At 37.3% G+C, this 13,638-nt stretch overlaps 2 protein-coding genes across 2 annotated transcripts; one reads left to right on the top strand and one right to left on the bottom strand.

Moving 5' to 3' along the window:
* Window positions 1–1,986: 1,986 nt before the first annotated feature.
* LOC133877701 (uncharacterized) lies at window positions 1,987–2,418 on the top strand. The gene has a single exon (XM_062316119.1). It carries the CDS (start codon window positions 1,987–1,989, stop codon window positions 2,416–2,418), a length of 432 nt encoding a protein of 143 aa, XP_062172103.1.
* A 386-nt stretch (window positions 2,419–2,804) lies between these two features.
* On the bottom strand, window positions 2,805–13,636 carry LOC133877615 (pentatricopeptide repeat-containing protein At5g04780, mitochondrial-like). Its single transcript, XM_062316034.1, has 5 exons — window positions 12,983–13,636; window positions 12,085–12,200; window positions 11,178–11,270; window positions 11,044–11,110; window positions 2,805–3,095 (listed from the first exon to the last, which is right to left on the bottom strand). The coding sequence occupies exons 1-5, from the start codon at window positions 13,634–13,636 to the stop codon at window positions 2,805–2,807; spliced, it is 1,221 nt and encodes a 406-aa protein (XP_062172018.1).
* Window positions 13,637–13,638: the final 2 nt, after the last annotated feature.

Genomic DNA, 13,638 nt, shown 5'->3' with positions numbered 1-13,638 from the left:
ATGTATTACAAGTTTGATGATGAGACCAACGAGCAAACACACAGTCTTAGCAAAGATGGTGATTTCGTTACTCTGAAAGAAGGGCTGTTGAATAGTGGCAGGAAAAAGCTGCTTGTTTTTGTGGATCATGAAGAACCTGTTCCTATTGAAACGGTAGAGCCTGTTTTGCTTTTAACCCAGTCTCCTGCAGAAGTTGAGATAAAATATGCGAAGGAGAATTTGATAGAGGACCCACCCCAGGAGCCAGCAGTGCAACCTCCACGACAGCAGCCAAGGAAACGGCCACCCGGGCGGCCAAGGAAACAGAGGCCGGAGGAGGAGGAGGAGGAGGACATCGAGTTGACAGACGGCGAGGAGGAGGGCATGTTTATAGTGCAGGAAAATGATGTCCTACGCGAACCCAATGATGATATAAATACCTGGTTTTAGACTTTTGGGATAGAGATTCCAAATCGGGCATTGGAGTCGATGCAACAAATGACCCGAACGCTGATTCATATGATAGTGAGTACTTCGACAGTCTAGAGTCTCTAGACAGTGGTGAGGAAGACAGTGAAGGGTCAGTTGTAAAGCGTAAGAAAAGATATCCTGAGTGGAAGAGAAAGCGGGACTGGAGTCAGACAGTGGAGTTGAGTGTAGGGTTGAGGTTTACAAACCTGAACAAATTTAAAGAAGTATTGCAATTATTCGCTGTGCAAAATAACTTCGATTACAAGTATGTGCACAACGACAAAAAAGGGGTAACCGCCCACTGGAAATCGTTATGTCACTGGAAAATACATGTCTCCTGGACTCCGTGTAGAAAGTATTTTCAGATCAAGTCTCTCTATGATGTACATAACTGTGGCAGTGATTACTACAACAAGAAGGAAACTATAAGGTGGGCTGCAAATCGATATGTAGAGATTTTCCGAGACCAAAGAAACTTTACGGCTAGGGCGTTGTGAGAAATGATACGTCGAGATTACAACGTGCAGATGACAATACTAAGTTGCCATCGTGCAAAGAAGATGGCAATTGATATCCTCGACGGAAGAGATGGTTCACAATATTGTCACACCCGAGAGTATTGCAGTGCAGTGCGGAAGTGGAATCTCGGTAGCTCAGCTTGCATCCAAAGGGACAGAGTGTTCTTCCAGAGGATGTATGTTTCTTTGGCGGCATGTAAAGAAGGATTCTTGGCAGGATGCAAGCCGATGATATGTGTTGATGCCTGTTTCATTAAGACCAAATGGGGTGGGCAATTGCATGCCGCCATCGGCCGTGACGGTAATGATGACATATATCCCATTGCATATGCGGTATGCGAGATCGAGAACAATGATACATTGACATGGTTCTTGGTCCAACTGTTGGAGGATATTGGTTATCCGCAAGAGCATATGTGGTCGTTCATGTCGGACCGATAGAAGGTAATATCTGATACAATTATCGTATGGTCATTTTTATTTTAATAACATTTGTTTGACATTTAATTTTTGTTTGCACAGGGGTTAATCGATGCTCTGGAGAACCTAATGCCGGGTCTCGAGCATCGTTATTGTTTCAGGCACTTGCATGCAAACTTGAAGGGGAAGGGATGGAAGAGGAAGGAGTTCAAAGATGCGTTATAGGGTGCAGCTAGGGCACCTAATGAAGTCCAATTTAAGTACTATCTCTTTGTCATTGGAGGGATGGACAAAAAAGCTTTCGAGTACATTGAGGGGGTTGACCCAAAAATGTGGTCAAGGCACGTATTCCGAACCACCAGCTGCTGTGACATCTTGCTGAATAACATCGTCGAGAGCTTCAATGCTTGGTTATTGGAAGCAAGAGGCCAGCCGATACTAACTTGTTTCGAGACTATACGGCGGAAAATTATGAACCATTTCAATCAGAAAAATGCTGGGGCAACAACGACACCGAACGATTTGTCCGAAGATTGTGAAGAAGTTGGAGAGGAACAAATTAGAGGCGAAGAACTACATTTGCCGCTAGAGCAATCAGATGCAGTTTGAGGTCAATAGTGCCCATGAGGCTCGGCGGGTAGTGGATCTTCAACGACAAACGTGTGGCTGTGGGAGGTGGCAACTTAATGGGATTCCTTGTCCACATGCAGTTTGTGCGATATACCTCAATAAAGGAAAACCTGAGACTTATGTCAGCCATTGGTACATGATGGATACATACATAAAGTCCTATGCCTCCGGGGTTAATTCTATGCCTGTCCCGGATAAATGGCCTGTTGACGAGGGTGCAGAACCTATAGAACCACCGCAACCAAGGAAACAGCGCTGGAGGCCCAAAAAACAGAGGCAAAGAAATGATGATGAGCAACCGGACGAGAACATTAAAGTGAGTCACAAGGGCTACAATGTGCAGTGTGAAAATTGTGGTGAAAAGGGGCACAATGCTAGGAGTAAGTTAGGACATGTATGATGTGTCCAAAATTTGAGCACGAATGTACACTTGTTGACAAAAATTGTTGAAGAAAGGATATTGTTTGAAATAACATATTAAGGTACCCTTTAAGGTACTATATGTGATACATATGTAAAACCTAGATACCCAATGTGATATAAAAATAAACATGAGGTACCATTTGTGGTACGTTTCAAAACCCTAATACCTATTGTGATAATTTGACAACATTTAGGTATCAAATATGATACACGGGAATCCAATCAAACCAGCAACTCCATCCATAAAACTTACATACTTCTCATACATATACAAAATACATATCCGAATTACATAATCTACAATTCATATCTCAAACTATATTTCATTTCATAAGTGCAACATAAGCGATCAACAATGGTAAATCATGACAAGAACAAAGCATACATCAAAAATTTATCTCTTGCCCTATAGTTGTCATTTTCCTTCTCTAGACACCTGATGATTTCCATTTGTCTATCATCCCCCTTCAGTGGTTGCCTAACTCTTTCCATGCAACTGATATTGTCATTCTCCAAATCTTTTATCCTTGCTACCAAAGTACCATTTGCATCCTCCACTTCGGTAAGTTTCTTGGCAATCTTATTTAAGACCTCCACACCCCTTGCACAAGTTGGCTTGTCCAGCCATTTGAAAAAGATGCATGCAACTTTTCTCTGTATGTTGAAGTATAGCATTCAGTCAGCAAAAACTCACTCAAACTATCTATAATTATAACAAAATGCTTACTCTTGAGTTGTAAGTGGCGCAACCCCAAAATCTTCTTCCAGGGTTTTTCGTAGTCCACGAGGTCTTCAATGGTGCGGGTAAATCGCAGAAACAAAAATAGGATATGTCAACACGGCCCACCGAGGATGATCCGGATGATGACTTCAAGGAACGAACAACACCAAACACATAACAAACAAAAAATTGTCTAAGTCTTCAAACGAAGCATTTTTTTTAAACCAAAAAAAGTTAAGAAAAAATTAAAAAATTTGTTCAAAGCAAATTTGAGCCTAAGAACCGACCTTCTCTACGCCACGGGAAACTTCCTTCCCTTTGGAATTTCGTGTGCGACAAGAAGCCAGCACTTTTTTCCACCCACAACAACCGAAAGTTTCTGTTTTTATAACCTCATCACTTTGCCCAACAAGCAACAATCACAATACACAACCCATATATATAGCACAAAACAAACTTCTAACAAGTCCTCTAAAAAAATAAAAAATGGGCAAAATACCTCGGCGAGAAAACCGCAAGTCACAGAGCACCGGCTGGCAGGTTCTGTGGAGTCGACGAGAGAGAGTCCGGGAGGGAGACGGCCGGTTCTGTGGAGTCGACGGGAGAGAAATCTGGAGGGAGTCGGTCGGGAGGGATTCGGTCGAGAGAGAGTTTAGGGATTAGGGTTTTCTCTTGATTTCTTTTTTGATTTCCGTTTGAACTGAACGATAATTTCAATTTTTAGTTTCAAATATTTGAGTTTCAGTTTTCAGTTTCTTAAATTGTAGAAAATATTTTTCCCCCCAAAATAAACGAATGAAGTGGGTGTGTGATGTGGATGTGTTTGGGTGATTTGGAATTTAAGTGGATGCTGACATGTCTGACTGGACAGGTGTCGAGTTTCTAGTGGTGCTAAGTGTCAGTGACGTGGGGGGACGTTAGTTTTTGGACGGAGAAGTTAACCGATGTACTAATTTGGTTATTTCTCAAAACTTATTATCATCTGTGATGCAAATTGAAACTCAGAAACTAAAAAATAAAGTTTCCAAAACTCAGGAACTAGAGGAGTATTTAACCCTTGTTTTTAATATCCTACTTTAGACAAAAGATTTTGCAAAGGACAAAGTGGAGTGAAGTGTAATATTATATAATTGCTCGCCTTTTTGCAAAGGACAAACTAGAGTGCAATATTATATAACTACTCGCCTTTTTGCAAAGGACAAAGTGGGAGTGCAATATTATGAGCCTCAATCATGTTCATGAGCATCCAATGCAAATGATAGTTGAGGCAATCATTCACTTATCAGGATTAAGATCTCCTTAAATTTTTTGTTTGAATTTGAGAGAATTCGTACATGTGAGTGTGAGAGAATACTTATGACACCTATCTGATCGGAAAAATAGTTGGGCAGCCCAATTTTTATTTGGTCAAGTAGGCTCCATAAATGCTTTCCCATAATCACCTGTTCGAATTCTCTCAAATTTGGACAGAAAATTTGAGGGGATCCTTATCTGGATTATAGCAGAGTTTACATATGTACATAATTAATAAATAAAACAATTAATTAATGAAGCTCCCTTATTTACATATGTACATAATTTATTTTGGTTTATTTGTGCTAAAAACTGATCAATGATAAATATATTTATCCCCTACACCTATTTGGTCAAGAGGGTGGCTGATCCACCTCCATCTGGTAGGAATGGGTGGCCGAACCACCCCTAAGGACCATGAGGGTGGTTCAGCCACCCCTAGACCGGCCATGGGGGTGGCTCCCCCTTTTTTTTCATTTTTTTTTTAAAAAAAATTTTAAAGCTTTTAATTTTTTAAAATTTTTATTATTTTCAGTTTTTTTTTTTAATTTTTAATTAGGAATTGGACACGTGTCATCTTCTTAGAAGTGTTTACGTAAACTTCCGTCAATTTTTGGACGAAAGTACAATTTCTATTTTTAACAACAAACGAAGTATCATCTACGATACGAAATAAACCACATGGGACAAAAAGTAAAGCCTTTAAAATTCAGGAAGCAAAAACGTATTTAACCAAAAACAAATAATAATAATTAATTACTCACGTCAATCTTGCTTGGTTAAGTTGTAACCCTTTCCCTTATTCAGTTTTTTTTTTTGAATAATAAAAAAAAAAAACATGGTATAGACTGTTTTAATTAACGATGATTAAAAGTCCAAGTTTGTGATCAAACGGCTGAGAAAATACTTGGTAATGGGTGTTAAAGCTTGGCAGGTGTCCATGCTTGTTAGACAGTTTTAATTAACGATGATTTCTTCTTTGTTCTTTTCTTGATGTACAAATAGAAAGTGGAAGATCAAAGTTAGGATAAGGCTCAATAAATAGAGATTAAATTCATGAAGTAATTAGGTTTTAAGGAAAAGAGAAAGAGATTGAATTCTATTTTTGGCATCATCAGGCTAACCCTAAAAATGATAGGGACCATCTTTGTATCCGCTTTTATTTTTCAAAGTTGATGTTACTTTTAAAATTATTATTGAATTTGGCATGGATCACTATTAAATTTTGATCCAATAATAATTTTAAAAGTAAGGTCAACTTTGAAAAAAAAAATGGTTCTTTATATTACTCTCTAATCTTTATCATTTTGTCATTTAATATCTTATCCAATTCAATGTTTAGTTTATTAAATTTAAGGAAAAATACAAATACTCCTTTAAATTACTATGTAATTGTCAATGTACCTCCCAAAACATGAATAAATACGAGAACTATTATCGAGGGGATAAATGTTAAATCTTAATATCTTAAGAATTTTAAATAATCCTAATTTAAGAATGATTTATTACTAGGCTCGGGAATCACATGTCCGTCTACTAGCTAGTCTCAGTATCCTACTTTTTGTTTTTAATATCCTACTTTAGACAAAGTTTTTTGCAAAGGACAAAGTGGAGTGCAATATTATGAGCCTCGATCATGTCCATGAGCATTCAATGCAAATGATAGTCGAGGCAATCATTCACTTATCGAAATTAAAATTTTTTCAAATTTTTTGTTTGAATTTGAAAGGATTCGTACATGTGATTGTGAGAGAATACTTATAACACCTATCTGACTGGATAAATAGTTGGGCAGCTCAATTTTTATTTAATCAAGTAGGTTCCATAAATGTTCTTCCATAATCAACTGTCCGAATTCTCTCAAATTCGTACAAAAAATTTGAGTTGATCCTTATTTGGATTATAGCTGAGTTTACATATGTACATAATTAATAAAGAAAACAATTAATTAATGAAGCACCCTTATTTACATATGTACATAATTTATTTTGGTCTATTTGTGCTAAAAACTGATAAATGATAAATATATTGATCTCCTACACCCATTTGGCCAAGAGAGTGGCCGATCCACCTCCATCTGGCTGGAATGGGTGGCCGAACTACTCCTAGATTGGCCACCCCTCATTTTTTTTTTCATTTTTTTTTTTAATATTTTAAAGTTTTTCTTTTTTCTTTTCAGTTTTTCTTTTTTAAATTTCTAATTAGAAATCGGACATGTGTAATTTTCTTAAAGGTGTTGATGTAGACTTCCGTCAATTTTTGGACGGAAGGTTAGACGAAAGTACCATCTTTATCTTTAACAACAAACAAAGTATCATCTATGATACGAAATGAACCACTTGAGACAAAAATAAAGCATTTAAAATTCAGGAAGCAAAAACATATTTAACCAAAAATAATAATAATAATTAATTACTCACCAACTCACGTCAATCTTGCTTGGTTAAGTTGTAACCCTTTCCCCCTTATTCAATTTTTTTTTTTTTAAAAAAAAAAAAAAAAACCGTGGTGTAGACTGTTTTAATTAACGATGATTAAAAGTCCAAGTTTGTGATCAAACGGCTGAGAAAATACTTGGTAATGGGTGTTAAAGCTTGGCGGGTGTCCATGCTTGTTAGACTGTTTTAATTAACGATGATTTCTTCTTTGTTCTTTAATTGATGTACAAATAGAAAGTGGAAGATCAAAGTAAGGATAAGACTCAATAAACAGAGATTAAATTCCTGAAGTAATTAGATTTTAAGGAAAAGAAAAAGAGATTAAGTTCTGTTTTAGGCATCATGAGGCTAACCCTAAAAATATAGGACCATCTTTGTATCCTCTTTTATCTTTCAAAGTTGATATTGCTTTTACAATCATTATTGAATTTGACATGGGTTACTATTAGATTTTGATCCAATAATAATTTTAAAAGTAACGTCAACTTTGAAACGATAAAAGGCAACAACGGACCTAAAAATGGCAGAGACAATGGCAGCACTGGAGGCTTTGCAATTTAGCAAAGAAGCAGGTTTTTGGGATGTTATTTTAGAAGGAGATGCGGTTCAAGTGGTCAAAGAAATAGTGTCGGATACGCTTTATTTTTCTAAAACAGGAAATTTCCTTGATAGTATTCACCACGAGATGCAACATTTTTGTTCAATATGCTTCCAAGCTATCCCACGTGCATGCAATATGGCGGCCCATACTTTAGCTAAGGAAGCTTCTTCTAATATTATGGATTTATGTTGGCCGGAAGACACTCCTCTGAGTGTTAGTAATATTGATTTTAGGGAACAACCATGTCCCTAAGATCCTTTTGTTTAGGATCAATATTGATGTAATGTTATTCAGAGATGCAATAATGGAATATATTCAGTTTATAAAAAAAAAAACAAAACAAAAAAAAATGGTTCCTTACATTACTTTCCTATTTTTACTCTCTAATCTTTATCACATTGTTATTTAATATCTTATTCAATTCAATGTTTAGTTTATTAAATTTAGGAAAAGTACATATACCTCTCCTTAAACTACCAAACAATGTCAATGTGCCCCACAATGACAAAAATACCCTTCGTAAAATTATAAAAATTCTTAAAATTATATAAAAACAAAACAAACAAAATTATTTGTTTAAAAAAAAATAAAAATAAAAACGAAAAAAAAACCAAGGTTTTTCATTTTCTTTTTGATTTTTTTTTTAAGATTTTTTTTTCTATAATTTTTAGTTTGGGCCACCTTTAGAAAAAAAAAAAAAAAAAAAATCCTTTTTTTAATATTCTTTTTAAATTTTTTAGTTTTTTTTTTTTTTTCGAATTTATAAGGATATAATTTTTTATTTTATTTTTAAAAGGTTTTTTTAGGGCTTTTTTTTTTTTTTTTTTTTTTTTTTTTTTTTTTGTCTTTTTATTGGCTTTAGGGGGAAATTTTTTGATAGTTTAGGTGGGCATTAATACAATTGGTAATTTGGAGGGAACATTGACAATGTAGTAATAGTTTCGGGAGAGTATGTGTACTTTTCTCTTAACACTTTAATACCAATTTGTTATGTTAAGCCCTGACCCAATTGCTCCAAATTCCATTTTATTATACTAATTTGACTGAACTTCTAACCCTTAACAAAACGTAACATCTTAATACTAATGTTATGCCTATACATAATATCAAAATTGAATTTAGAGTCTATAGATCGCCTATTTTGTAAGACTTGAATCCATGATGTACTGCTTCAACATCAATAGTTAAAACCCAAGTTAATGATTTATCTAAAAGCCCTAAAACTGTTACAATACTAATTTGGCTAAAGTGTTAATCCTTATTGTTAGAGCAATTTCTGTGTCGATTGTTCAACCTCCTTCCAGGGGTATCCTTCGCTGTGGTCCAAGCAATCACCGTAACAAGGAAGAATTTTTAGACAACATAGCTTGCCAGAGCTGGCCGACGAGGGTAGCTCAGATGCCTAAATCAGACGATATTTTCAAGCAGAGAAAAGCTTAAGAAAAGACGAGTCTTTGGTGTGCGTATAAAATGATCAATATACCCTCTCTCTCTTTTATACAATGATGACGCCATATTTGTCTCCTCCGTACCTTTCTTCAAACGGCTAGTCTTCTATTGTTCCTTAGGCCATCTTCAGTAGTTAGAGTTAAAATAGCTACTTAAAAAGCATCAATCTTTACTTTAACCACTGGCTATCTTAAAAACACTCCAACAATAATCTCTATTCCACTCTTCATTTTCTTAAAATATTATTTTTTAATCTTTTTCTTTATTTTTTATTTTTTTTCTCTCCCTCTTCCCCCCCCCTCTCTCTCTCTCTCTCTCTCTCTCTCTCTCTCTCTCTCTCTCTCTCTCTCTCTCCGGTCACTCCTTGCCGATGGGTTCACCAGAATTCCACCCCCAACCAACTTCCGGCCAAAACACTCTCCATTCACTCCTCATCGCCGGTGGGTTCAGTAGAATTCCACACCCAATTAACTTCTAGCCAAAACAACAACAAATACAAATTATCTCCAAAATTGATCAAACCCAAATTTACAAATCAGGGGACATGAGTAAACAAGGACTGTAAAATATTCTCCAACAAATCTCATGGGTTTGTTTAAAATCCAACAAGAGATTCACACACACACATACACGGCTGGAAGTTCACAACATAGCCAACACACACAACCGAAATTACTAACGCCACCACAAAGAACACACCAAATCGGCCAACTAAGGAAAAATCCACAGAAAACACCTTTCAACCTCTGGAAGTCGCCGGAAATCACTTTTCAACTGTTGGACGACGACCCGCAACCCGCAGGAAAATCGGTGCCTCTGCTCGACGTAAATCAACGCCTCTGCTTGCCGATAATCAGGGCCTCTGCTCACCGGAAAAAATCGGTCTCTCCTCGGTCGACCCACCTTTCTCAGATCTCCTTCTCCGATTCTTTTCCTTCCTTCTTCGTCGAACCTTAAGCGGAGAAGTGGGGGACATGCGGGATTGAAAGAGAGGGATGGAGATGAGAAGTGAGCGAGCGAGAGAGAGACTGAAGTGAGGGAGAGGGTGAGAGAAAGAGAAAATATAATAAAAAATTAGATACCTGATGAACAGTGAATAGCCAGTAGTAGCTATTCACTGTTGATGAAGTTAAGAAAAAAGTTAAGATGACTACTCTGCTGAAGGAAAAAAAAAAAAGAGACAAAAATAGTCAAATTTAACTTTTTGGCTAAAGTAGAGCATCTGCTGGAGATGCCTTTACTTGCCTACATTCTACGGCTTAAACACCTAATCTAGCATTTATTAGCTATCAAATCAGTGTCTTTCACATCTACTTAATTCCCCTTTGATTCAATGCTCTCGGGGATCTAGGGATCCTTCTCGTTGGAGGAATGACTCTCGCTATCATAGAGCCTCCCGTGATCGAGAGTTGCTGGTAGCTCGCGAGCACCCACGATGCCTAGTGATCACTTGTGCCTTGTTGCGACCGCAACTATCTCATGTGGCATAGTCTCACTTCCTCCTAGGGTTAGCGATCCATGGCTTCGGCTCTGGCCCTAAATTAGTCTACTACCTGTTAGTATGCGGGAGTCCACTATCTGGTGATGGGCTTCAGGATATGGGCCGGTCTGCCAAGCCCATATCCTAACACTTATAATAGTAACATTTTAAAGATTTATGTCTAAAATGTACCCGAATTGAATTAATTAAGGCCAGATGTGGTCCATTGGCGGGCTAGTAATGCACACAAGTCATGTTTATGATCTCGTTATTGTATGTATAGCATGTCAAGTGATGACTGATGTTTTTATTTTTTGGAACAAGAAGTATGCAGTATGCACATTCAATTTATACCAAATATATATATATATATATATATATATATATATATATATATATGGTATATATACATACATATACACCGGTAGCACATATGCATGGAGAGTTTAAGTACAGTCTGTTGCATCCTCAATACAAGCCAGGACATTGTCCACATGCATTGAGTATAGCTTCAATCTGATCCATTCCCTCGTTTCCTTTCTCTGTTTTTGTTTTTGACAAAGTACTACCATCCCTCCAAAGAACTGCTCCAATCACCATAACCATGCACTTCAAATTACTGATACATAATTTAGCCCCAATAACTTCCTTTTCTTATTCTTGATATATATGCTACCACTGGAGCACCTGCAACAGTTATAAGGATCAATCCCACCATAAACATGAATGTACGTATATGAATTCTATTGCACACTGTTGCTGCATGAGATTCCCAATTTCAACTGGAGCACCTATCTTGACGGAATTCTGTGTCCCCATCAACTTTGAGGTGCTAGCTGATGCAATTCTGAACAAAATATCAAGTCAACTTTCAAACCATTTCATAGTCAGAACTTAAAAGGCTAGAATCCTCGAAGAATAATCGCAATTTGGCAAATAACCGTCTAACTTCAAATGATTCACCAGAAACTGATAAGTATCATATATTTCTTGAGATATTTTACTTGAGTTGTATCTTCAACAATGAATTTGTGAACAGCGCCACCTACCTCAATCCAACTATACCCAGCACTACAAAAAAATTTAGAATTCTAGACGGTTTGAAACCGTTTAGAAATTGTAAAAAACAGTTTGAAAAAAAGTCCAAATGGTTTTAAACCGTCGCTAATCCGGGCTGAAAACGGTTTGGGCCAAATCGTCTGCAATTTCAGACGGTTTGACCCAAACTGTCCAGCACCAATTCTGAACGATTTTCTAAAACCGTCTGGAATTAATTCTAGACCGTTTGGGCCAAAATCGTCTAGAATTAATTCTGAACGGTTTGCTCAAACCGTCCATAATTTTTTTTTTTTTTTTTAAATTTAAATTTAAATTATTTATTTATTTGTTTTGTTTCATTTGCTTTTGGATATGAAATCTGAGCAAACCCATGTCGCCGGAGGTCCATGAGATCGGGCTTGGCTGGGTCGATGACGGAGAGGACGGCATCGATGGCCAGTGGAGTAACGTGACGGCGTTGCCTGCGCCGCTCTTGACGTGATGGGCAAAACCATCACCCCCACCGTGCCACAAAGGCCATCCAAACGCCCTCCCGCAAATCGGCAACCACTGTCGTTCACCATCATTGGGCAACAAAAAAATCCCAAACAGAAATCCCCCACCTTACCGCTATTGCCAACGAACCACAGAAGGCCATTGTTCCTTCAGCCGCCAACCATGGAACGCACAGCCGCCATCGTTCCATCAGCTTCTTCTCCACCACACCCATGCTCTCGCACTACCCATCAAACATTAATTCCAAATCTAAAACAAACACAAAATGTTAAACAAACACAATCCAAAAAAAAAAAAAAAAAACAAAGATAGAGGAAGAGAGAACCGGCCGGAAATCCATGTATTCCGGCCGGATCTCTCTCTGTATTCCGGCCACAGATCCGGCCGAGCGTGGGTTTCAGCCGGATCTGTCAAACCCACACACGTACATCGGCGTAGGTTTGACAAATCCGGACAGATCTGGCATAAAACAAATTCTCTCTAGTCGCGCGTCCCGTTCCCGCCGACCGTCTAGATCCTATTGCCCGTCTTCAATCGTCGGTCGGAGAGAGGAAGAAGAACGTGAGAGAGAGATGGTGTTTTTGGAGAGGAAGAAGAACGAAGGTTTTGAATTAAAAAGAAAGAAACAGGAAAGGATTCAAAAAGGCAGCAGGCTTCAAAAAAAGAAAATAGAAAAGAAAAGAAAAAAAGATAAAAGAATGATATAGACGGTTATAATAAAATCGTTTGAAAATTAAAATATACTGACGGTTTTAATAAAACTGTCTCTAAATTTATTTGAATATTAATTTCTAGACGATTTTATTAAAACCGTTTGTAAATTTATAGATGGTTATAATAAAACCGTCTGGAAATTAAATTCCAGACGATTTTAATAAAACCGTCTGTAAAACTATAATTCTAGACGGTTTTCAAAACCATCTAGAAAAAAACCGTCAAGAAAATGTGATTTTTTTGTAGTGCAGAGGGCTTTTTAATCCTTTTTTCCTCGACTATTCTTCTCACTCTAGCAACATCTTTCCACCTTCCCTCAGTAGCATAAATATTTGATAACAAGATGCACAAGCCCGGATTAGGATCGTGTGATGCCATTATAATTTCTCCAATTCTATCTGCCAGTTCAAGATTTCGATGGATCTGGCAAGCACTCAACAAAGCAACCCAAATTATTGAATCAGGTGGGATTAATTTGTATGCTTCATGTAAATGTCCGGCTCGCCCTAGGAGATCCACCATGCAAGCATAATGCTCAATAATATTAGGACTCAAACCATATTTGTTAATCAAATTTGAAAATTTAAATCTACCCTCTTCAACTAATCCCGAGTGATTACAAGCTGATAAAATTCCTATAAATGTGACCTCATTGGGTTGGACCCCAAACCTCACCATCTGTTTTGAGACAGCTAATGAGTCTTTTCCATTGCCATGGTAAACAAGTCCTTGTATCATGGCATTGAACAAGGGAACATCTTTTTCCTTCATCTTAACAAAAACCAAACAAGCATGATCAATTTTACCACATTTTGAGTACATCTCAACAAGGGCAGTGGCAAGAAACACATTTGGGCCTAAACCATTTCTACCCAAATTGAGATGAGTTTCTTGCCCAAGTTTAAGCGCCCCTAAGCCAGCACAAGCAGACAATACATTCACCATCG

This window comes from Alnus glutinosa, chromosome 1, assembly GCF_958979055.1.
Source record: "Alnus glutinosa chromosome 1, dhAlnGlut1.1, whole genome shotgun sequence".
NCBI lineage: Eukaryota > Viridiplantae > Streptophyta > Magnoliopsida > Fagales > Betulaceae > Alnus > Alnus glutinosa.
Note: the sequence above shows the minus strand (reverse complement) of the source record. Positions and strands in the feature narration are given on the sequence as shown.